This window comes from Mobula birostris, chromosome 16, assembly GCF_030028105.1.
Source record: "Mobula birostris isolate sMobBir1 chromosome 16, sMobBir1.hap1, whole genome shotgun sequence".
Lineage (NCBI taxonomy): Eukaryota > Metazoa > Chordata > Chondrichthyes > Myliobatiformes > Myliobatidae > Mobula > Mobula birostris.
This window is the reverse complement of record NC_092385.1, coordinates 16,588,922-16,613,259: the sequence shown is the minus strand read 5'-3', so window position 1 is coordinate 16,613,259 and position 24,338 is coordinate 16,588,922. Positions and strand designations below refer to the sequence as shown.

The following is a 24,338-nucleotide window of genomic DNA, read 5'->3' as shown; positions in this document are numbered from 1 at the left end:
GCTAGAAGAGTATGGGTTAAAGACGCCTCTCCCCAGAATACAATTAGCTAATGTTCAGGTCACTGAGAACAAACCTGATGAAATAAGGGCAAGACTGACCAACCAAAGAGTACTGAGAGACTGTTGAGTGCTATGTTTCACTGAAACATGGCTTACACCCACTTCATATTACTGTGTCATTCAACCTGAGGGTTTCTCAATTCACTGGATAGTCTGTACGGTGCCTTCAGGGACGAGGCGAAGGGGTCTGCTTCTTAATCAATTCCTCGCACTGCTCAGATCTGATAGTTCTGGCGAGCTCCTGCTCACGCGACAAGGAATATCTAACAGTGAAGTGTCACCCATACCAGCTGCAATGGGAATTCACTTCAGCTAATCTGATGGAAGTCTACATCCTACCTCAGACAGACACAAAGCTTGCACTCAGTCAACTACACTCTATGGTCAAATCCTTGAAATGTGATACCCAGAAGCTCTTTTCATCACTGCCGGTGACTTCAGCCAGGTCAACTTCAGGAGTGTGTTACCATAGTAATACCAGCACATCTCCTGTCCTGCCAGAGGCCCAAACACTTTGGACCATTGCTATACAACCACTGAAGATGCCTGGTGAGCCGCATCTCAAGGAATGATGAATCGAAGTACAGGAAGGAGATAGAGAACCTAGTGAGCCATTCCCTGTCCACACTTTGGTAAGTCAGACCACCAGGCTGTTCTGTTACTCTCCACATCCAAACAGAAGCTAAAATAGGGAAATACAGAAAAGAAATTCATGTAGTGCTGGTCTGAGGAAACAGATGAGATTCTTTGAGTAGGTAGACTGCTCCATGCTCAAAGGCTCAGCTGCCAGTCTAGACGAGCGAGCCACTATCATCACAGACCTCATCAGCAACTATGCTGCGGACTGTGTACCAAGGGAGACAATATGGGTGTTTCTAAACCAGAAGCCATGCATGAGCTAGGACATCCACTCTCTTATGAAGTCTAGGTCTGCAGCATTCTACCTGGCCTTTACATGACCTCTGTAAAGCTATTAGAGATGCCGAGAGACAGTATCAATCCAAAATCAAGTCTCAGTCCGGCAGTCGGCTTACAAAATCAAGCTGGGCAGAAAAGTCGGCATATGGGGTGCTTGCCTTTATGCATCTGGGAATTAAGTTCAAGAACCAGGAAGTTATGTTTCAGATTTATAAAACTCTGGTTCGGCCACATCTGGAGTATTGCATTCAGCTCTGGTTGTTCCGTTACAGGAAAGATGTCCTGGCTTTGGAGAGGGTGCTGAGGTGGTTTACAAAGATGCTGCCTGGATTAGAGGGCATGTGCTACCAGGAGAGGCCAGACAAACTTGGGTTCTTTTCTCTGGAGCGGCAGGTATCTCATGGAGCTTTAAAAGATTATGAGAGGCAAAGAGTGAATATACAGCCAGTATCTTTCTCTCAGGGTTGAAATGCATTTTAGGTGAAAGGGGAAAGTTCAAAGGAGGTGTGTGGGGGCAAGTTTTACTTTTATGCAGAGAGTCGTGGGTGTCTGGAATGTGCTGCTAGGGGAAGCAAATGTGATAAAAGTGTTCAAAGGGCTCTTAGATTGGCACAGGAATGTGCAGGCAATTGGAAGATGTGGACATTGTGTAGGCAGAAAAGATTAGTTAAATTGAGCATTTAATTATTAATTTAATTGCTTTGGCAGAAAACCATAGGCCTAAGAGTCTGTTACTGTGCTATGTTGTATATACACAGGTCAGATTTCCTTAGTTAAATGTGTTACTGTCAATATTTCGCATTAAATGGCACACCCGTTAGCACTGCTGTCACAATGGTCCGGAACCTAGCCTCCATCCTGACCTCAGGTGCCTTCTCTGTGAAGTCTGCATATTTCCCCTGTGATCATGCGAGTTTCCCGCGGGCGCTCCAGGTTCTTCCCACACTCCAGAGACGTGCTGATTGCGAGGTTAACAGGGAACTTGAAACTTCTTCCCAAGTGTAGGGACGTACAGTGGAAGAGGAGAACCTGGGAAGAGTTGAAAAGCTTAAGAGAGGCAGTAGGCTATTGTAAGTGAGTGGGGGAAATGGGTTTGTCTTGCAATGGCATTGAATCGACAGGCAGAGTGGCCTCCTCCTACAACGTGAGGAAATCTATATCCTGATGCAGAGTTTTGACCTGAAATGTCAACAATTCCTTTATTCACAAAGATGCTGCTCGACCCACTGAGGTCCAACTAAGGATTATGGCTGAGAAAGTTCCAGCTCACTCTTTCAATTCCCATCATTTTGTGTCAGAACTCGTCTAAGTTCTCCCCTTGCCATCTTTACCCCTTTTTTTCTCTCTACAGTTGCTACCCACAATCTCTGATTTCTGCTGCCATTTTCTCTTTTTTTTAATCTCAGGTTTCCAGCACCTACTTCACTTCAGTAAAGGGGCTAAGACTTAGATGAGTAGCTAAAAACCCATGCTGATTCCGTCTAGAATGAGTTACATCTTAAACAACTGTGTCCAATCCATGGTTCCCCAGTACCAGCAGCCTCACTTCAGTGAGGGCAGTATGCAGCAATTTTGTGAATGCAATAAACAGAAACTGGAAGCCTGTCCCCACCTCCTTGGCCTTCTCCAGTGCAGAGAACATTGTCGCTTTGTTTTACCATTCTTGGAAGAAAGCTGAGCAGCCAGAAGCAGGAGTATGCTTAACTCAAAGTACCAGATCATGAATGCAAATGTAAAATTGATGCACACATTATTGGTAGGTAGATGAATTCCAGATCCCAAGTAAAGTTCGATGTGGCAATTTATTATCCACGGCTGCAAAGACAAAGTAGTTATATTGAATGCACAGAGATTTTTTATTCTCCATACTCAGGTAACATAGATGTTTTCCAGCCAGGCAAATGACAATACAAGAGGTGAAGCAATAACACATTTGAAAATTGAGACATACGCACACCCTAATTCAAACTAATATTGCCTCTGTTGAGTGGTCCTGACATAAGGGCAATCGCATATCTACAGTGGACACGACATGTATCCACTTGGAAATAGATACGTGATTCCACCTTACCATAGTGAAAGTCTAAGAACTGGTTTATTTCTCCAAGAAGAATGGCACCGCTCAGTCAGATTTCACCTTCTCTGGACCTCAAAATCCTATAAAGAGTAGTGGACACAGCCCAGTCTATCACAGGTAAAGCCCTCCCCACCATTGAGCACATCTACACGTAGCGCTGCTGCAGGAAAGCAGCATCCATCATCAGGGACCCCCCATCAGGTCATGCTCTCTTCTCGCTGCTGCCATCAGGAAGCAAGGTACGGGAGTCTCAGGACTCACACCACCAGTTCCAGGAACTGTTATTACCCCTCAGCCATCAGGTTGTTGAACTAATGAGGATATTCAACTTCACTTGCTCCATCACTGAACAGTCCCACAACCTATAGACTCTCTTTCAAGAACTTTTCATCTCATGTTCTCAATATTGCTTGCTTCCTTGTTTGTTTGTTTGTTTGTTTATTTATTGTTCCTTTTTCTCTTTTGTATCTGCACAGTTTGTTGTTTTGTTGTCTTTTGCACACAGGTTGTTTGTCCGTCTTGTTGGATGTGGTCTTTCTATTATGGTTCTTAGATTTACTAAGTATGCTCAGAAGGAAACAAATCTCAGGGTTGTATACAGTGCCATAGATGTACTTAAATAATAAATTTACTTTGAACTTTAAACAGCACCACTGGCTGTGGCTCACTTAGTAACACTCTTATCTCTGAATGCTAAGTTTCTGGATTCAAGACACAGTCCAGCGATTTGAACACATCTTTGGAGCTGTCCTGTTGGAGCTATTGGATTTGGGGTAAAATCATTATCTGATCCTTGACATTTCTGTTCAAAACTTTGTCTCTTTCTCCGCACATTAAAAGAGCTGATTTCATTATGATGCAGCTAATTGTATGAACTTACTGTGCACAAATTAACCGTTCTCTTGCCTTCTGAGCTTTATCAAGCATTCTAAGAATGATTCCATCAAGTTAAGTAATAACAATATTAACCCAGTTTCGTGTAACTGTTGAAATCTTTAACAGGGAGAAGGTTGCATTTCTTTACCTCACCATTTTAACTTTCCTTGTTCCTCTTCCCTGTGCTAACTCTTTAGGACCTGACCACTGCTATTCCAGTAACCTGCGTTGTGTATCAAGAAGCTGTGTCCCTTGGAACCAGCAGTACTTCCAGCCTTTCATCATTGGGTATAAAATGCCATTCTCAGTGCCTTATACCCACAACAGAAGACATGACACTAATCCATACAGACATTCATTTCCTATAACTTTTCCCCTTTATAATAATATGCCTTCAGACTGAGACACGGGATTCTATGAAGGTGCATAAAAACTTCACAAGAATGTTGCCAGGGCTGGAGAATTCTAGTCATGCTTGCTTTCAAAGAGAGGAGGCTGTGGGGAAAAATCAAAGGGATTGAAAAATCAAAGAAATCAAAGTTCTTCTAGATCTGCGAGGGGCAATCACAATGGCAGTAGGGATCCAAGAGGTTAAGACAGGCAAATTTGTACTTTGTTAGCCCAATGCAGTCCACTAATCTGTTCACACAGATAGGATCACCTGTGGTGTTCAATCATTGCAACCCCTGGAGATTGCTGATTGAGTCATAATCACAGAAAATGACAGCACAGAAACAACCCATTTATTCTGTGCTGAACTATTATTCCAACGAGTCCTGTTAACTTGCTTGCACCCGGACCACAGCCCTCCATAATCTTCCCATCCATATAGGAAAGGAAAGGTACATCACATCCGGGGTTTCTCCAGTTAGCGGACCATTTCTCTTCACGTCTCTCTGACGTAGTGGGGAACCGTGTACGAGGCAAGTTACAGCAGTGGGTTGCCACTGCCTTCTGCCGGGTGAGTTTCCAAAGAGATCACCAGCTCGTAACCCAGAACAGATGGAAAGCGTGCAGGGGAGCCGGCTGGATTCGAACTCGGGACCTTTCGTCCCAAAGTCCGATGCTGATGCCACTACGCCATCAGCCGGGGACTCATCCATGTACTTATCCAAATTCCTCTTAAATTTTGAAATCGAACCCACATCCACCATTTCTGCTGGCAGCTCATTCCACACTCTAACCATTCTGTGAGTGAAGAAGTTTCCCCTCATGTTCCCTTTAAACACTACACCTTAATCTATGACCTCTAGTTCTAGTCTCACCCAACCTCAGTGGATAGAGACTGCTCGCATTTACCCTGTCTGTACCTCTTATAAGTTATTTGTTGTTATTTTTTTGACTGGATCACAACAGGTAATAAAACTTTTATTACTGCAGACTACGGTTTCTGTTTCCATCTGTTCTTTAGCTTTTCATGAGTTACTGTGACGTGTTCAGTAAAATACACACTCTGTCTGCATTACAATTATGTTATGATTCCCTGCCTCATGTCTTGGTCCAACTGCACTGCTGCAGAGGTACTTTTATGGATTCTGCTTGTTAGACAGGTTAAATGATTAGTAACTATGGTGTAATTTTTCACTAAGACCGAGCATCAGAAATGTTTTCAGTTTTAATGCCTACCTTGAATGAGCCGTTAGGGACAGGCTGCCATTACAGCTCCAATTTGCATTTTTATTAGCAGATACATATTCCCAGCGGATTCATACCCAATTTCGAGAACAAGAGTAGGGAGTAACGTGTCAGAATTACAAAATGAGTTCTACCCTTAATAATGAGAGAAGTAGTAATTATTTTGCTATAATCTCACTCTGCAATCTAAAGATCTCTTTATTTGACAGGAATGTATCTGCAACTTGCACTATGATTGCCAAATACAGATTTGTATAATACTTTAATAAACTTTTTTAAAAATCTCAAAACGAGCTTCCAGCAGAAGTGGTTGAGGCAGCTTCGATGTTGTCGTTTAAAGTTAAATTGGATAGATATATGGACAGGAAAGGAATGGAGGGTTATAGGCTGAGTGCAGGTTGGTGGGACTAGGTGAGAGTAAGAGTTCGGCACGGACTAGGAGGGCCGAGATGGCCTGTTTCCATGCTGTAATTGTTATATGGTTATATAATAGTTTGGGGGAGACTGATAACTTGTACATGCATTGCTTGCTGCTCTCACTAATTTAAAGGATGTCATTACCTTTGCTACCCACACAAAATGCTGGAGGAATTCAGCAGGCCAGGCAGCATCTATGGAAGAGAGTAAACAGTCGACATTTTGGGCCAAAACTCTTCATCAGGACTCTCACTTTCATACAGTCCTAATCTTCCCTTTCTCAATTTCTCTATTTTCTTTTCAGGAGATTAATGACTAAACTCTACTGGACCCTCATGCTCTCTTGACCACACTTTCCAACCCCTGAATCTTCACGTTCATTGGATCTGTAATGTCACCATCTTGGTAGGAATAAAGGTCCAAAGGTCACGAAAGGAAACACCATCCTTTTCTTTCCCTCATTTATATTAATTTTTTTTCGCCCAACACATTGTTCTTATTGTTCTAAACATGTGAAATTTTCTATCAGCTACAAGACCCAGTCCACCAAGAGGATCACAAACTTGTCATTGGGTTTGGAGGATTGCGTGCTTCAATGTCCTGGAGAGCTATGTCGGCTGGAGTCAGGGCCTTGAGCTTTAGCTCTTGGTAGAGTCACCCTTGCCAAACAGGTGAAAGGGTAGAGGCCAGACCAAGAGTGGTCCACCGACCACTGGTCCTCCAGGTTCGGGAGCTCAGCTCAGGGTTAATAACCCTGACTGGCCAAAAAACAACTGTTACAGGAACAGCAATGAAGAATCCTTCTATACAGACAGAGGTGGAGGATCTTCACTGCTGTCCTAAACGTCAGCGGCATTACAGGCAGTAACTAAGCACCAGACCTACTCACTAACCACAACCACCACTTCCTCTTGCCCACACAGCACCAGAATATGTGGATCTTGGATTGGTCTCTACAGTAACCTGAGGACCCACCAATAGACAGCCCCTTAGGAGAACACCTGACTCGACTCAAGTGATCACATGACTACTACTACTTCTATTTGTGATTGCACTTAATAGAGATGCTTTATCAACCAAGTTTGTTGATCAAAGTGATTAACTCTCAAGTGCAAATTGGATAAATAAGTTCATATCAATCAAAATTACATGTTTCTTAAGAAACTCACATTAAAAGTAGAATTTGAAAGAGATGTTGAAAACCTTTATTATTAAGTAAATAAGGGAAACGATTCTTGTAGCAGAAATATTGAATACCAAAGGCCATGGATTTAAGGTGACAGGCAAAAGGGATACGATGAAAAGGATGCACTGGAAGGTATTTTCAGAAAACCTGTGAAAATAATTACAGTATTAACTTTTCAAGGAAATTAGTAAAAGGCTCAAAGTGAATGAGTTTGCATGGCCAGTGGGAAAGAATAGGGGAGAACAACTAGCTGGAGCTAGTGCCAGCATGTTAGGATTCCACAAGTCTCTGATCCTGGCCTACTTCATACACTAATCCCAGTCACATTCGCAGCTGCTCCTTGGGCAGTTTTTGATGAAAGCCTTAATTCTAATGTTTGGGGGATGGCAGAGGTAGGTTTATCAAACAGTGAGTAGTGGGGACATGGAGCACATTGCCAGGGTGGTTGTAAAGGCAGATACATTAAGAAGATTTAAGAGACTTTTCGATTGATGAATGGTGGAAACAAAGAATGGAGGGTTATGCGGGAGGGAAGGGTTAGATTGCTCTTGGAGTAGGTGAAAAAGTTGGTATAACATTGTGGGCCAAATGGCCTACACTGTGCTGTACTGTTCTATGTTCTGATTGTAAAATGAACCTTGGAGTTATCAACTTCTGAGATAATATTTCTGCTCTGGAACAGGAAACTTTGGTCAGAGTTACTAACCATTATTAAAGAAAATGGCTGAATCAGATCACAGGCAAACACAACCTTAAAAAAGGGCTAAGATATTGCCACATGATGTTGCCGGATAAGGTGTCCATGGCTCAATGTAGCTGGATAAGATGTCTACGTGTGACTGTCTCCCTTGCTGCTCTGCCTCAACGTGTGAGCGGTCTCCCTCTCCCTTGAGGCAAACTTCTGTGATTTATGGATTGGACTGGACTCTTTTTCGGTTGTATGTCTTTTACATTCAGTGTTTTCACCCGTTTTTTTTCTGGTTGCCATCTGAGACGATTTAATTTTAGTGCGATTCGTATGGTTTTTTGTTGGGACGGGGGCTGAGGTTTGATGCGCACGCAGTTCACCAATTTGTTTTTCTGTGGGGTGGAGGGGTGGTTGATGCTCTTGTTGTCACTGCAGTTTGAATTTGGGTGACTTTTGTGCGGTGAGGAGTTTGCTTCCATGATTTTCTTTGTTTCTTGGCTATCTGGAGAAGATGAATCTCAGAGTTGCATACTGCATACATACTTTGAGAATAAATGAACCTTTGAACCTTGAACCTTTTAGATAGCGTATGATATGATAGGCAGTGCAAGGGTAAAGGGATCCTTCCATCTCTACTCTACACTGTATACCAACCCCTGCCCTATTAATGAAAATTACGTGATTTGTTTCTTGACAATTTTGCCTTGGCCATTTCTTTTAGCTGGAATTTAATGCTCTGCTTGTGCATAGCCAACACACAGAACAATATTTCCATCAATAATAAGGATGCCTTTGGGCTTATATTCAAGTAACAATTTCAGGCTTTTCTTCATGTACCTAGAGATTCTGCAAGTTTGTCTGCCTCAGCATGTGTGCGCCTGGAATTCATCACATGCCAGTTTTTGTAACCACGGATGGGAGAAACAGGATCAGCTTCACATTCCATTGGATATAATTTGTTTCGTTTCTGCAAAATGTGATCCTCAGAAGATTAGTCACTGCAGCCTGCCCAAGCAGCTCTGCCAAACTGGTTGAGTGTTAACAGACAGATACACCTTCCTTACGCTGACGTCCATTCAGCCCCAATCTCCTTGCTTGCCTTTTCTCAGGCTGATGAAAGGGGTGGTCTTCACTGGGACAGACTCTGCTGTAGACATGTTGGTTACTACTCAGGCTGGTTTACCATCACACAGTGAACACAAACAAGTGATGAATTATCTCACTGATGGAATCAAAGGCTTTAATGATGTAAGAAAAGTGCTTCTCCTGATATCCCTCTTATAGTGAAGATTGTCTCTTTTGTGATATGAGACGGGCAGAACCTACACTCTGTTTAATGAAACTGCTCTTCAGTCACTGGGAGAAGATGGGTTAGAACACTGTGACAAAAAGTTGAAGACATCCCTGAAGATATCGCAGAAGTCTCTTTTCTTGAAGGGGGTCAAAATTATGACCTCTCAGAGATTTTCTGGTGCATCTTCCTCTTTCCAGGCATGAGCAATGGGATGTGGAATTGAGACTGGAGCTCTTCATGCCCACGTTTTAGAACTTCAGCAGGGATGTGCCTGCTGCCCCATGTTTTTGTTATTGTTCTTCTTCTGGGACATCAGCATTTCAACTTCTCTTCGATCAGGGGTGATGGCAAGCCTGGAGTGAATGGATTGCTGTGGGAAGTTGTCAAGGTGCTCATCTCAAGGGCAGAGTCATCGTTGAGGAGAGTTTCAGAGTGTTCCTTCCTGGGAAAAGACCAGCAATGAGTTTGCTCCCATTTTTTAGCTCTCTACAAGACAGGGCCTTGGGTGTTTGGACCATAGATGGATGAAGAACCCATACACATCATGGCTGTCAGCAGGTTGCTGTGTCTCTGGCATTATTCTCTATTTTCCTTCTCATAAATTTTTGCATCATTAATTTTCCGCTGGACTTCCGCCTTCAGGTGCCAGTGAAACTGTTTCTTTCCTTCTTTCCCCTTGAAGAAAAAGTGGAGCTTTCAATCCCGAAACATCTTACATTTTCCCTAAATTAGCTCCTCAATCTCCTGGTCAGTTTCATTCATCAGTTTTGATTTTTTTGCGTTAGAGAAGCCAGAAGTCTCTTTGCGAGTTGCCAGTTAGGGTGGACTTCCAATAGCCCACGAGCTGAGGATACTTTGAGCCTCCTGAGCGTCGACAATGTCTGAGGTGCTACCTGAGATGAGCCACCTTTGCGGGGTCCTTGAGAACTTCAGTGTTGATCTTCTATCAGCAATACTCATGATGATTTTTAGGTTGGTTTGATGGACATAAAGGACTGGGTGCTGATTTGTATTATTTATTTATTTTATTGAGATCCGCACAGAATAGACCCTTCCAGCCCTTCAAGTCGTGCCGCCCAGCAACCCCCTGATTTAATCCTAGCCTAAAAACAGGACAATTTACAATGACCAATTAGCCTACCAACCGGTACATCTTTGAACTGTGGGAGGAAACTGGAGCACACGGAGGAAACCCATGCACTCACAGGTAGAATGTATAAACTTCTTGCAGGCAGCAGTGGGAATTGAACCCAGGTCGACTGTACTGTAAAGCGCTGTGTAAACCACTATGCTACTGTGCCGTCCCAATATCAGTCATCAGTTCCTGTCAAAGCCGGGGTACTACAGATGTCATTGCAGTTTCTTGTTTATGTTTGCTTGTTCATTATGCACAGCTCAAAAGCTCCATTTGACATGTTTCCACTCAAGCACAGGAGAGGATCATCTTCCGTGCAACACTCTCAAGACAAAAGTCCCAATCAACCTGGCTCTAGGGCAGTGCATTACAGCCCTCGTAACTAAGGTTCATGGTGAGACTCTGCAGGTCAGGGACCTCTTCCCATATCTGCAGAGTTATCTCTTGGCTAAGAAGTTGTACCAGCAACCTTTGGTTGACTGAGGCTCTTAAAGATTTTTAATTATTAGCTTCTTCGTCAAACATGCATCAGAACAGATAGTGAAATGTGTCGTTTGTGTGGCTCTTAAAGATTTTTAATTATTAGCTTCTCTGCCAAACATGCAACAAAACAGTGAAATGTGTCGTTTACATCAGGTGAAATCAGCGAGTTGCGCTGGGCAGCCCGCAGGTGTCGCTATGCTTTCAGGCATCACCTTACTAACCCTAACCGGTACGTCTTTGGAATGTGGGAGAAAAACCGTAGCACCTTGAATAAATGCGTGTGGTCACGGGGAGAATGTACAAACTCCTTACACACAGCAGTGGGAACTGAGCTCCAATCTTATCATTGGCTGCTGTAGAGCTTTGCATAACCGCTACGCCCCTGCACGTTTTTCATTTAAAATGGGGAACACCAGGCAGGTCGTTGCACTGCATCATCTCATAAAGTGGACGTGTCGTCTGCAAAGCAAACTTTACCTGCTTAAAAATTCCTCTCACATGAAATGCCAAGGACCCAAATATCACCCAGGACCATTGTTTTCTCCACTCATTAACTTCCGGCTCTCAAATTATGGATTCACTTTCAAAGACTCTACAACTCCTGTTCTCGATATTTATTGCTTTTTAAAAATTATTATCATTTTTCTTTTTTTTTGTATATGCATAGCTTGTTGTCTTTTGCACGTTGGAGGTTTGTCTGTCTTTGTTGTGTGTGGCTTTTCATTGATTCTATTGTGTTTCTTTGTATTTACTGTGAATGCCCACAAGAAAAAGAATCTCATATGACATGGCATCATCATTATGTGCCATGTCATATGACATCGGCAATCATGGCCTCACAACCATGATTGTTCTTGGCAAATTTTTCTTCAGAGGTGGTTTTCCATTGCCTTCTTCTGGGCAGTGACTTTATAAGCTGGGTGACCCCAGCTGTTATCAATAGTCTTCAGAGATTGACTGCCAGGATGTGTGACATGTACCAACAGTATCCACCACTTGCTCCCATGGCTTCACATGACCCTGATCAGGTGGCTAAGCAGGTTCTTCACCTTGCCCAAGGGTGACCTGTAGGCTAGTGGTGGAAAGGAGAGCCTTACACCTCCTTTGGTAGAGACGTATCTCCACCCTGCCACCAATTATGGTAGTATGTGGCAGCATACACATACTTTGATGACAGATTTATTTTGGGCTTTTTGAAATTTTAAGCATTGAAGATCCATGGCACAAAGTTCATAATTTCCACAGTCCAGTGATCCTTGCCCTCCTACATTCTTCTATCTACAGTAGGCATCAAAGACTTTGGAAAAATACTACCAGTCGCCTCTGCAAAATCTTCCAAACTCGCTGGAAGGATAGGTGAACTAACAACACTGTTGTCCCCCAAACCAACATTCCCAGGGTTGTGGCCTTAATTATACTCAGTTGGTTACATTGGATAGCTCTTCAATATGAGAAAACCTGCAGATGCAGGAAATCCAGAGCAACACATACATAAAATGCTGGAGGATCTCAGCAGGCCAGGTAGCATCTATAGAAAAGAGTAAGCAGTTGATGGTTTGAGCCAAGACCCTTCATCAGGACTTGGATAGCACTTGCTGCTTCCATTCCTGAGGCCAGATTCCCCAAACCAACATTGTAATCCAAGCTTCTGAGTCATTGCCTCTCAAACTAGAGAAGTTGGGATGGTACCGAGAACCTTGAGACCATGCACTTTGAGCAACCAAAAGCCTTGTGGTCAAAGGAGTGCAGCTCCTCACAACGATCCACTTGATAGACTTGGCAAACACCTCTTGCCCCATTCTTGGAAGTGTCTGCTGTGCGCTTACGAGGGGTGATTGATAAGTTCGTGTCCTAAGGTAGAAGGAGTCAATTTTAGAAAACCTAGCACATTTATTTTTCCTACATTTACACACTTAGTCCAGCGGTCGCGGAGCTTACAGATCCCTTCTTTGTAGAAGTTGGCGTCTTGGACCTCCAAAAGTGGTCCACAGCAGGGGTGATTGATAAGTTAGTGGCCTAAGGTAGAAGGAGATGAGTTATTAACTTCAAACTTTCTGCATTTTCACTCAAAGAGTTGAACTGCATGTGCATGTAATGGGAGCTGTATAACTCATCTCCTTCTACCTTAGGCCACGAACTTATCAATCACCCCTGCTGTGGACCACTTCTACAAAGAAGGGATCCGTATGCTCCACGACCGCTGGACTAAGTGTGTACATGTAGGAGGGGACTACGTTGAAAAATAAACGTGCTAGGTTTTCTAAAATTGACTCCTTCTACCTTAGGCCACAAACTTATCAATCACCCCTCATACAGTGTACCAGTACTCTCAATAGCTGTGCCAGAAAAAAAAGATTTATATACTATTTCATAATTTTTTTTATAAATATCTCAAATTCCTTCAAACAGCACTGAATTACTTGAACAAACAGTATTTTGCTATATCTGCAGATATTTTAGCCATTTTGCTAACAGGAAGTGAAATGCATAAACAGAATTTCCAAACAATGTAATGACATTCTTATTATACTGTAAAAACACCAATTACACTTTAATTAAACCTTTACCTATTATTGACACAGCCGAGTTTAAATGATATTTTTCATATTCACAGCTAACTTTTCTTGTTTTCCATCTTACAGCATACCTCATTAGGAGGTGATGAAGTGTTACATGAAAAGTCAAATCCATCAGTGCAAGACTTGGTTTGGAAAGGTAATTTTCTAAGGAGACGTTAATGAAAAGCAGACCAGTCACATGGTTCCTTTCGTGCTTTACTTGTACAGCCTTATGTCTCACCTGACAACTTTGGTGCCATTTCGAAAAACTTGCATGTCAACTGTACAGGTACCGTCAGCTTGAGCCATCAGATTAATCTCAGCAAATTCTGCCTGTAAAAACAATAAAAATAGCTGCTTAGAACACAGTGAAAAGGTACTTGAACAATAACAAAAAACAATCAAAAACCACAGCATGGAATCTGTAACTCTTTAATTATCAGAAAGACCTTTGACTGAACCTCAGTACGTCTGACAGAAGAATTAAGCAACAATCCCACCAAACCAGGAGTTTGTATGTTCTCCCCATGACCTGCATGGGTTTCTTCTGGGTGCTGTGGTTACCCCCCCACAGTCCAAAGACCTACCAGTTGGTAGGTTAATTGGTCATTGTAAATTGTCCCTTGATTGGACTAGGGTTAAATGGGGGGGTTGCTGGGCAGAACGGCTCAAAGGGCCAGAAGAGCCTACTCTGCGCTGTATCTCAATCAATCAATAAAGAAATAAATAGATAGATAAATAAATAAATCCCTAATGAGTTGAAATATATAATTGAACAATGTTGTTCTCTATGCTGGCTGGTGGGGTAATGGCATTAGCACTGGACTTCGAGGCGAATGGTATCAGGTTTGAATCCAGCTGGCTCCTTACACGCTTTCCATCTGCGCTGGGTTAAGCATCGAGCTAGCAACTCGGCCTCGTAAGAAAACAGACACATGCTAAGGAAAAATGCTGCCTAATGTGCCACAAAGAGAGAAAAGGAACAACATTGTTGTTAGCCAGTGATCTTCATTTTAGGCTGTTGTAAGAGCTGGCTAATAATCTATTAAGTCATATATGAATCATTCTTTCGTTGTTGACATCAGAATTCATATTTCTAAAATTAAAGTATCACAATTTCAATCAGTCTGGCATCCGAAAATGAAGTAATTACTTGCAATTTGCTTTCCAAGTTTCCTTATTGTACAGATCTGTAGGTTACATACAAAGATACAGTAAAACAATTGCTGAATTGAAAGCCATTACCCTGAAGCAGTTCAGCTCAGTTACACAGATTTCTGACTCAGTTAGCCCACGATGGTTTTGCAATAAATGTGACATTATGAAGTGTGACAGCAATTGACCTTTGCCCTATTTCTGGAATGCTCCACTGCCAATTTTAGTTATTAACTTGTTTTTGCTGTGTCTAAAGATCTGTGCGGAACCAACCAAACATTAAAATGACACAAGTGCACAATATCACTAAAACAAATAAAGCATTCTCCTGGTTTTGTCCCTGAAGTCACCTCCCATTCATTTCAATGAGACCACAAGAGATTGTATTAACTATTTAAAAAGGTGAGTCATTGTTTTAGAAGCCATTGATCCTTCAAAATCTGTCAGATTGAATGGAGTTCTACAAATGATACAAAGTATGTGGATCTAGCTGCGGATATTGATCACCATGGGATTATCCCCATGGTCAAATTCAAACAAGTTCAACATTCCTTCATAATGGGTCATCAAAACATCATGTCTTATGAGGGTAGGTTGAGTGAGCTTTTCTCTTTGGAGAGAAAGAGGATGAGAGGTGACTTGATAGGGGTGCACAAGACGATAAGAGATATAAAATCAGAATCAGAATCAGGTTTAATATCATTGGCATATGTCATGAAATTTGTTAACTTTGTGGCAACTGTACAATGCAATATATGATAGAGGAAAAAACTGAATTTCGGTAAAAATATATATTTTAATTCAGAGTTTATTATATTATCATAGTTTAATTAAATAAGTTGTGCAAAAAATTAGGAAATAAAAAAGTAGTGAGGTATTTTTCATGTGGTGATAGACAAATTGCAATGGGTCCGGGTCCTTGCAATTTAGTCTAGTCATGACCAACCTCTCAAAGCATTTCATCACTGTTGATGTGAGTGCAACCGGGCGATATTCATTAAGGCAGCTCACATTATACTTCTTAGGCACTGGTATAATTGTTGCCCTTTTGAAGCAAGTGGGAACTTCAGCTCGTAGCAGTGAGAGTTGAAAATGTCTTCAACGTATTGTACAATTCAGGAAAGTTACAGCTGATCTGTTAGCTTTATACTCTTTCTTTTCTTTCTATACTTTAAAATGTCAATTAACAAAATTAATCAATTTCAGGATTAAAGGTAATTAATGCTCACAAAATGGAACTGTGCCTTCACAACACAGTTCCTCATTCCACTACTTCCTCTCTGGACTGTGCTCTCTAGCTACAGATTTCTTAATGAACAGTATTGGTTTCTGTCTGGCTATACAAAATACCTTTGCAACTTTGATAAAAAAAAGTATTAACTTTTTAATTCTAAGTTATAGAGTAATATAGACTAGGTTAGTCTAATTAATCTATCATTACAAGCTAACTCTTCAAGAACAGGTGCCTTTCCGATACAGGTGCACTGTTGTCAGTGGCAGTATACTGTTGTAAAGATGTGGTGCCAGGATTACTTGTAGTCATTACTGTACAGGTATGTCTAATCATGTCTTTGTGAAGCTCTACCACAAAGCAACAAATTTCATATCATAAAAGACAATTATAATAACCTTGGGTTTGATCCTTACATAACTTCGAGCTACTTGCACTTCAGTATTCCCTTAACATTTTTGATTCCTTTCTGAACTAAGTCACGGTATTTTAATGATTTACTGGGATAGATCAACCTTCTCCCCATCTATTAACACTCTGTCAGCTACAAAGAACTTTGGTCTTCGCTGTTAATAGCTCAGCAATATTTTGGAAATATGCTATCCTGTTTAGGATACAAATTGGAAACTTTATATCTGTCAACAATGAGACATACCATAAAAGCCACAGCTTTTGCCCATTCACTTACTTCGTTATTGCCGTTTTGTAAGTTTATATTTCTGTCTGCACTGCTTAAATGTTATGTATGGAGCTTGAAGACTCATACGGACAGATTTGGGAACAGCTTCTTTCCAACTGTGATAAGACTGCTGAACAGATCCTGACCCAGATCTGAGCCGTACCCTCCAAATATCCGGACCTGCCTCTCGGTTTTTTTGCACTACCTTACTTTCCATTTTTCTATTTTCTATTTATGATTTATAATTTAAATTTTTAATATTTACTATTGGTTTGTAATCCAGGGAGCAGGAAGCGCAGAATCAAAGATCGCTATGATGATTGTACGTTCTAGTATCAATCGTTTGGCGACAATAAAGTATAAAGTATAAGTATGTTATCTACTATTCCTAATAGGGATCCTCGTGGAATACACGCAGTGTGCAGACGGAGCTCAGCAGGTCAGGCAGCATCTATGGATGGGGATAAAGAGTCGACATTTTGGGCTGAGACGTCTGCAGTATCTTCCAGCATCTGCAGTACCTCTTATGTCAGAGGTCCTTGTGGGCCCGTTGGTGGCATCCTGCCACTAAGGACATCATTATCTCTACAACTCCATGCCACTCAGTCAGTTTCTAAAGTAGTTCTGTTTGCCAGTGTTTCTTTCCACATGAGGTAATGTAACAGTGTAATAGATTTGGAGCAAGTAAACTCAAATCCAGCTACTTTAGCATCCAGGTCACTGCACTGTTGAACTACTTCCATAAAGAACTTTCACCTTCGAAGACCGGTTTCTGTTTGACGTGGTCAAGGTCTCCACAGGTTATGATGATTCAGACTCAATCTCTAAGCTTGTGCAGGGTTTTGACCCCTCCACTCCTTCACCCCATCCCACCGAAGCTGCCCGTCACATCGATTTCCTGCAGCATATTGTCTAACCCTCCACATTCCAGAATATGCAGTCTATTGCATGTCTCAATCTCCCAGGCAGTGTCCTTCTCAATCGTTGTCATTTCAGTACATTTGTGAACCCACTCTTCTAAAAAGACCTACTAAGTGTCATCTTTTGCAAACCAGAATAAGTCTGCTTATTTCTCACAAAGAAAAAAAAATAGACTTCAATTAATAATTATATTATCATTATTGAATAATTTACATGGTGCATGGTGTAAAATAATTTCCTCACAATGCAGAAATGGGTCTCAATAAGATTTTATGAGACATCATTACAGAAGTGTCTTTTATAAAGTCACGAAAGGAAATTAGCGGAGGAAATGCAAACTTTGTCAACTGCTTTTTAATCCTTTCACCAATTAATTTAAATGAATTCCCTTTAGTGATTGTATTCTCAGCTACAGGAAATTCATTTTGTTGACATAATCTTGCTCTTATAATATTACTATTTTAAATAGAGTCATAGTCATAGAAAAGTACAGCACAGAAACAGGCCCTTCAGGGTCTCTAATCTATGCCAAACCATTTAAACTGCCCACTCCCATTGATCTATACCGAGACCATAGCCCTCCATATTCCTACCAGCCTTATACCTATCCAAACTTCTCTTCAATGTTGAAATCGAGCTTGCATGCACCACTTGCACTGGCAGCTTGTTCCACGCTCTCATGACCCTCTGAGTAAAGGAGTTTCCACTCAAGTTCCCCTTAAACTTTTCACCTTATATCCTTAATCCATGACCTTGAGTTGCAGTCCCAGCCAACCTCAGTGGAAAAAGCCTGTTGCATTTACCCTATCTACACCCCTCATAGCTTTGTATACCTCTATCAAATCTCCCCTCAATTTTCTACCTTCCATGAAATAAAGTCCTAACCTATTCAATCTTTCCATATAACTCCGACCCTTCAGACCTGGTAGTCTTCCCGTAAATTTTCTCTGTACTCTTTGAACTTGATTTACATCTTTTCTCAAGGTAGGTGACCAAAACTGCACAGAATCCTCCAAATTAGGCCTCACCAATGTCTTATACAATTTCAGTATATCATCCCATCTCTTGTACTCAATATTTTGTTTTCTGAGTCGTAAAAAACTTTTCTTTACGACTCTCTCTACCTGTGCCATCACTTTCAATGAATTATGGCCCTGTATTCCCAGATCCCTTTGTTCTACCACACTCCTCAATACTCTATCATTTACCATGTAAGACCTGCCTGGTTGGTCCTAGCGAAGGGCGTCACCTTGCACTTTTCTACATTAAATTCCATCTGCCACTTTTCAGCCCAGTTTTCCAGCTGGTCCAGATCCTGCAGCAAACTCTGATAGTATTCCTCGCTGTATGCTACACCCCCAATCTTGGTGTCATCTGCAAATTGGCTGATCCAGTTTACCACATTATCATCCAGATCATTGATATAGATGACAAACAATAACAGACCCAGCACCAACCCCTGTGGCACTTCACTAGTCACAGGCCTCCAGACAGAGAGGCAACCGTCTACTACCACTCTCTGGCTTCTCCCATGAAGCCAATGTCTAACCTAATTTACTACCTCATCTTGTGCCAGAATCCTGTACATTGATTTCAGTTCAGCGTTCAATACCATCATTCTGCAGAGACTAGTGGAGAAACTGTCACTGCTTGGCCTTAGCGCTGCCATGTGTCGCTGGATTCTGGATTTCTTGACAGAGAGACCACAGTCAGTTCGTGTTGGCAGGAACATCTCTGACCCCAACACACTGAGCACTGGATCCCCACAAGGCTGTGTGCTTAGCCCATTGCTGTTTACACTGCTAACACATGACTGTGCAGCCAGTTTCAAGGAGAACCTGATCATTAAATTTGCAGATGATACCACAGTGGTGGGGCTCATCAGCAAAAATGATGAAACTATGTACAGGGAGGAGGTCAAACACCTGGAGAGCTGGTGCAGGGATAACAACTTGATGCTTAATGTCACCAAAACCCAAGGAGATGATCGTTGATTTCAGCCTGAGCACACACCCCTCAGCATCAGCGGCTCCACAGTGGAGAGAGTGGAAAACATAAAGTTCCTTGGGGTGCAGATCTCGGACAATCTCACCTGGTCCAGGAACATCACTGGGATTTTGAAACAGGCCCAGCAGAGATTGCACTTTCTGAGGAAGCTTAAACAAGCATCACTCCCCACTAAAATCTTAACTACATTCTACAGAGTCGTGGTTGAGAGTGTGCTGACCTTTTGCATCACAACCTGGTACTCCAGTTGCAGTGCTGTTGACAAAAAAGCCTTGCAGAGGGTGGTTAGGGGAGCAGAGAAGGTTATTGGGGTCTCCCTACCTTCTGTCCAAGACCTCTTTCAGAGTCGATGCCTCCAGAAGACACGGTACATCATTAAAGACCCCTCACACCCTCTCCACGAATTGTTTGCTCTTCTGCCATCAGGCAAACATTACAGGAGCATCAAAACTAAAACCACAAGGCTACTAAACAGCTTCCTCCCACAGGCAGTCAGACTGCTAAATAGCTGCTCCACCTGACTCTGCTTTGGACACTTTTAACTTGCATTGGACACTTATAACTTGATTTTAACTGATATGTGGCTGTAGTGTTTTACTATTTATTGTTATGTTTATTATTTAGTGTTACGTTTGTTATGTTATGATTGCACTGCCCCTGAGAAACGTTGTCTCATTCTGCCCTGCAGAGCTGATGTATGGTTAGAATGACAATAAAGTTTTTTACATAGAACATAGAACATAGAATAGTACAGCACAGTACAGGCCCTTCGGCCCACAATGTTGTGCCAACCCTCAAACCCTGCCTCCCATATAAGCCCCCACCTTAGATTCCTCCATATACCTGTCTAGTAGTCTCTTAAACTTCACTAGTGTATCTGCCTCCACCACTGACTCAGGCAGTGCATTCCATGCACCAACCACACTCAGAGTAAAAAACCTTCCTCTAATATCCCCCTTGAACTTTCCACCCCTTACCTTAAAGCCATGTCCTCTTGTATTGAGCAGTGGTGCCCTGGGGAAGAGGCACTGGCTATCCACTCTATCTATTCCTCTTATTATCTTGTACACCTCTATCACGTCTCCTCTCATCCTCCTTCTCTCCAAAGAGTAAAGCCCTAGCTCCCTTAATCTCTGATCATAATGCATACATTCTAAACCAGGCAGCATCCTAGTAAATCTCCTCTGCACCCTTTCCAACGCTTCCACATCCTTCCTATAGTGAGGTGACCAGAACTGGACACAGTATTCCAAGTGTGGCCTAACCAAAGTTTTATAGAGCTGCATCATTACATCGCGACTCTTAAACTCTATCCCTCAACTTATGAAAGCTAACACCCCATAAGCTTTCTTAACTACCCTATCCACCTGTGAGGCAACTTTCAGGTATCTGTGGACATGTACCCCGAGATCCCTTTGCTCCTCCACACTACCAAGTATCCTGCCATTTACTTTGTACTCTGCCTTGGGGTTTGTCCTTCCAAAGTGTACCACCTCACACTTCTCTGGGTTGAACTCCATCTGCCACTTCTCAGCCTACTTCCGCATCCTATCGATGTCTCTCTGCAATCTTTGACAATCCTCTACACTACCTACAACACCACCAACCTTTGTGTCGTCTGCAAACTTGCCAACCTACCCTTCTACCCCCATATCCAGGTCGTTAATAAAAATCACGAAAAGTAGAGGTCCCAGAACAGATCCTTGTGGGACACCACTAGTCACAATCCTCCAATCTGAATGTACTCCTTCCACCACCACCCTCTGCCTTCTGCAGGCAAGCCAATTTTGAATCTTGAATCTTTGAATCTTGAATGTCAAGTGACTGAACCTTCTTGACCAACTTCCCATGAAAGACCTTGTCAAATGCCTTGCTAAAGTCCATTTATACAACATCCACTGCATTGACTTCCTGGTAACTCCCTCTCTATAAAATTGGTTAGACATGACCTACCACACATAAAGCTGTGTTGACTATCCCTAATCAGTCCAAGTCTATCCAAATACTCAAATATTTGTTTCCTTAGAATACCTTCCAATAACTTTTCCACTACTGACATCAGGCTCACCGGCCTATAATTTTCTGGTTTATTCTTCGAGCCTTTCTTAAACAGCAGAACAATATTAGCTATCCTCCAGTTCTCTGGCATCTCACCTGTGGCTAAGGATGTTTTAAATATCACTGCTATGGTTCCTGCAATATCTGCACCCGTCTCCCACAAGGTCCAAGGGAACATTTGTCAGGTCCTGGGGATTTGTTCACCCTAATTTGCCTCAAGACAGCAAAAACCTCCTCCTCTGTAATCTGTATACGGTCCATGACCTCACTGCTTCTTTGCCTCACTTCTACAGAATCTGTGTCTGTCTCCTGAGTAAATACAGATGCAAAAAATATACTTAAGGTTTCCCTCATCTCTTTGGGCCTCATGCACAGATAACCAATCTGATCCTCCAGAGGACCCATTTTGTTCCTCGCTATCCTTTTGTTCTTAATATACCTGCAGAAGCTCTTAGGATTCTCCTTCACCATGTCTGCTAGGGCAACCTCTAGCCTTCTTTCAGCCCTCCTGGTTTCCCTCTTAAGTGTTCTCTTGCATTTCTTATAGTCCATAAGCACTTCATTTGCTCCAACCTGCCATGCACCTGCCTTTTTTTCCTTAACCAGGTCCTTAATACCCTTCATATTCACCACAGAATCCATTATTTATACTGAAGACTGCAGCTAAAGCTTCTGTCTAGATCTGAAGAATTTTTATTATTTATTATTATTTAGCGATACACCATGGAGTAGGCCCTTCAGGCCCTTCGAGTCTTGTTGCCCCAGCAACCCCCTGATAAACCCCATTAACCCTACCTAATACTGGGACAAGTTTACAATGACTAATTAACCTACCCGGTACATCTCCAGACTGTGAGAGGAAACCGGAGCACTGCAGAAAAGCCCCCGCATTCCACGGGGAAGACGTAGAGACGCCTTACAGAATGGCGCCGGACGCGAACTCCAAACTCTGAAATGCCCTGGGCCGTAATAGCGTCATGCTAACTGCTACGCTGCCGTGGCAACCAGTGAAGCGTGTTGAACCTCCAGCTGATTGTGGTTGGAAACCTGTTTGTGCTTTGGCCAAGGCAAAAAGGTAGTGAAAAGAAATAAGTTATACTGCAGCTTTATAAAACTCTAGTTAGGCCGCATCCGGAATATTCCGTTCAGTTCTGGTCACCCCATTATAGGAAGGATGTTGAGGGTTTGGAGAGGGTGTGGAAGAGGTTTACCAGGATGCTGCCTGGATTAGAGGGCATGTGCTATGTAACAAGATGCTGGACAAACCTGGGTTGTTTTCTGAGGGGAAATCTGATAGAGGTTCACAAGATTATGAGAGGCATAGATAGAGCAGACAGACAATATCTTTTTCCCAGGGTTGAAATGTCTAATACCAGAGGGCATGCATTTAAGGTGAGAGGGGGATAATTTCAAAGGAGATGTGAGAGGCAAGTTTTTTTTTTACAAGGAGTGTTGGGTGCCTGGAATGATCTGCCTGGGGTGGTGGTAGAGGCAGATACATTAGAGAACTTTTAGAGACGGTTAGACCGGCACATGAATATGAGGAAAATAGATGTTGTCTTGGTAGAAGGTATTATTTAATTGACCATTTGATTGCTAGTTTATTTGGTTCAGCACAACATTGAGGGCTGAAGGGTCTGTTCCTGTGCTGTACTGTTCCATGTTCTACGGCAGGCTCGAATGGAATCACATCTAGTTTGGAGTACACATCAACAAGCAAAAGTTAATCTTCAGCTCATTCACATCAGAAAACAAATGCTTTTTTTAAAAAATTTCAGCTTGTTTCAAATTATCTCATGTCAAATTGCTTCTAATATTATCCAATTAAGTGCTCTGATTTCTGGACTTTCAAGGCACCGACGTAGAAATTAGATGGTATCTTTCTAAGGAAAGATTTTTAACCCAATTGCCCAATGTCAGGATTGGTGCTTCAGATAAAACTGCACCAGATGAAACTCAATTGATAGAAATCTTGTCTCTCTGAACCATAAAGGTCTGACTTCCATCATAGGGACTTGAAAAGGAATTCCTAGATTGATGCAGCACCACAGTGTTGAGGGAATGCAGCCTTCTCACGAGTTTGATTGAGAGGGTAAAATAAGGCCCAAGCTGCTGCCTCAGGCAGACGCAATTGATCCCATGTCACTACTTTGTACAGCAGTGGATTTATCTTCAGGGTCAAAGAAATAATTTATGCTCTAATCAACATCACTAAAAACATATCATCTGGTCTCAGATAATCTGGTTGTCATCATATTGCTTTTCACAAGAACTCACTGCACACTAAATTTTAGAAAGAAAGAACAGCTGTCACATTGACATCAGAACATACTGTGAGATGCATCATTTGCGTCAATGAGCCACACAGCCCAAAGGTGAAGAGAGACATTTAAAAATCGGAGATGCAAAAGCACCTGGGAGTCCTTAGAAATGATGTGCTGACACTGGAGAGGGTTCAAAGGAGGTTCATGAAAAGGATTCCAGGGTTGAAACACTTGTCATATGAAGAGTGTTTGATAGCTCTGGGCCTGTACTAACTGGAATTCAGAAGAATGAGGGGTGACCGCGTTGAAACCTATCGAATGTTGAAAGGCCTTGATAGAGCAGATGTGGAGAGGATGTTTTCTATGGTGGGAGAGTCTAAGACCAGAGGACACAGCCACAGGATAGAGGGGCGTCCTTTTAGAAAGGAGACGAGGAGGAAGTTCTTTAGCCAGAGAGTGGTGAATCGGTAGAATTCATTCCCACAGACGGCTGGGGAGGTCAAGTCTTTAGGCAGAGGTTAATAGATTCTTGATTAGTCAGGGCATGACGAGATACAGGGAGAAGGCAGGAGATTGGGGCTGAGAGATAAAATGGATCAGCCATGATCAAATGGCAGAGCAGACTCAATGGGCCAAGTGGCCTAATTCTGCTCCTATATCTTATGGTCTTATGTGCTCAGGACACTGCCTCTGCCA

At 42.3% G+C, this 24,338-nt stretch overlaps 1 protein-coding gene and 1 non-coding gene across 2 annotated transcripts in view; both read right to left on the bottom strand.

The window, feature by feature from the left end:
• Nucleotides 1–24,338, bottom strand: part of syn2b (synapsin IIb) — a 407,986-nt gene that overhangs the window by 139,129 nt on the left and 244,519 nt on the right. The window contains exon 3 of the mRNA XM_072280332.1: nucleotides 13,569–13,660. Coding sequence (XP_072136433.1) covers nucleotides 13,569–13,660 — 92 coding nt within the window. The remainder of the gene's footprint in view (nucleotides 1–13,568; nucleotides 13,661–24,338) is intronic.
• On the bottom strand, nucleotides 11,183–11,333 carry LOC140211314 (U12 minor spliceosomal RNA). The gene has a single exon (XR_011889417.1). It is a non-coding gene; the product is annotated as a U12 minor spliceosomal RNA (small nuclear RNA).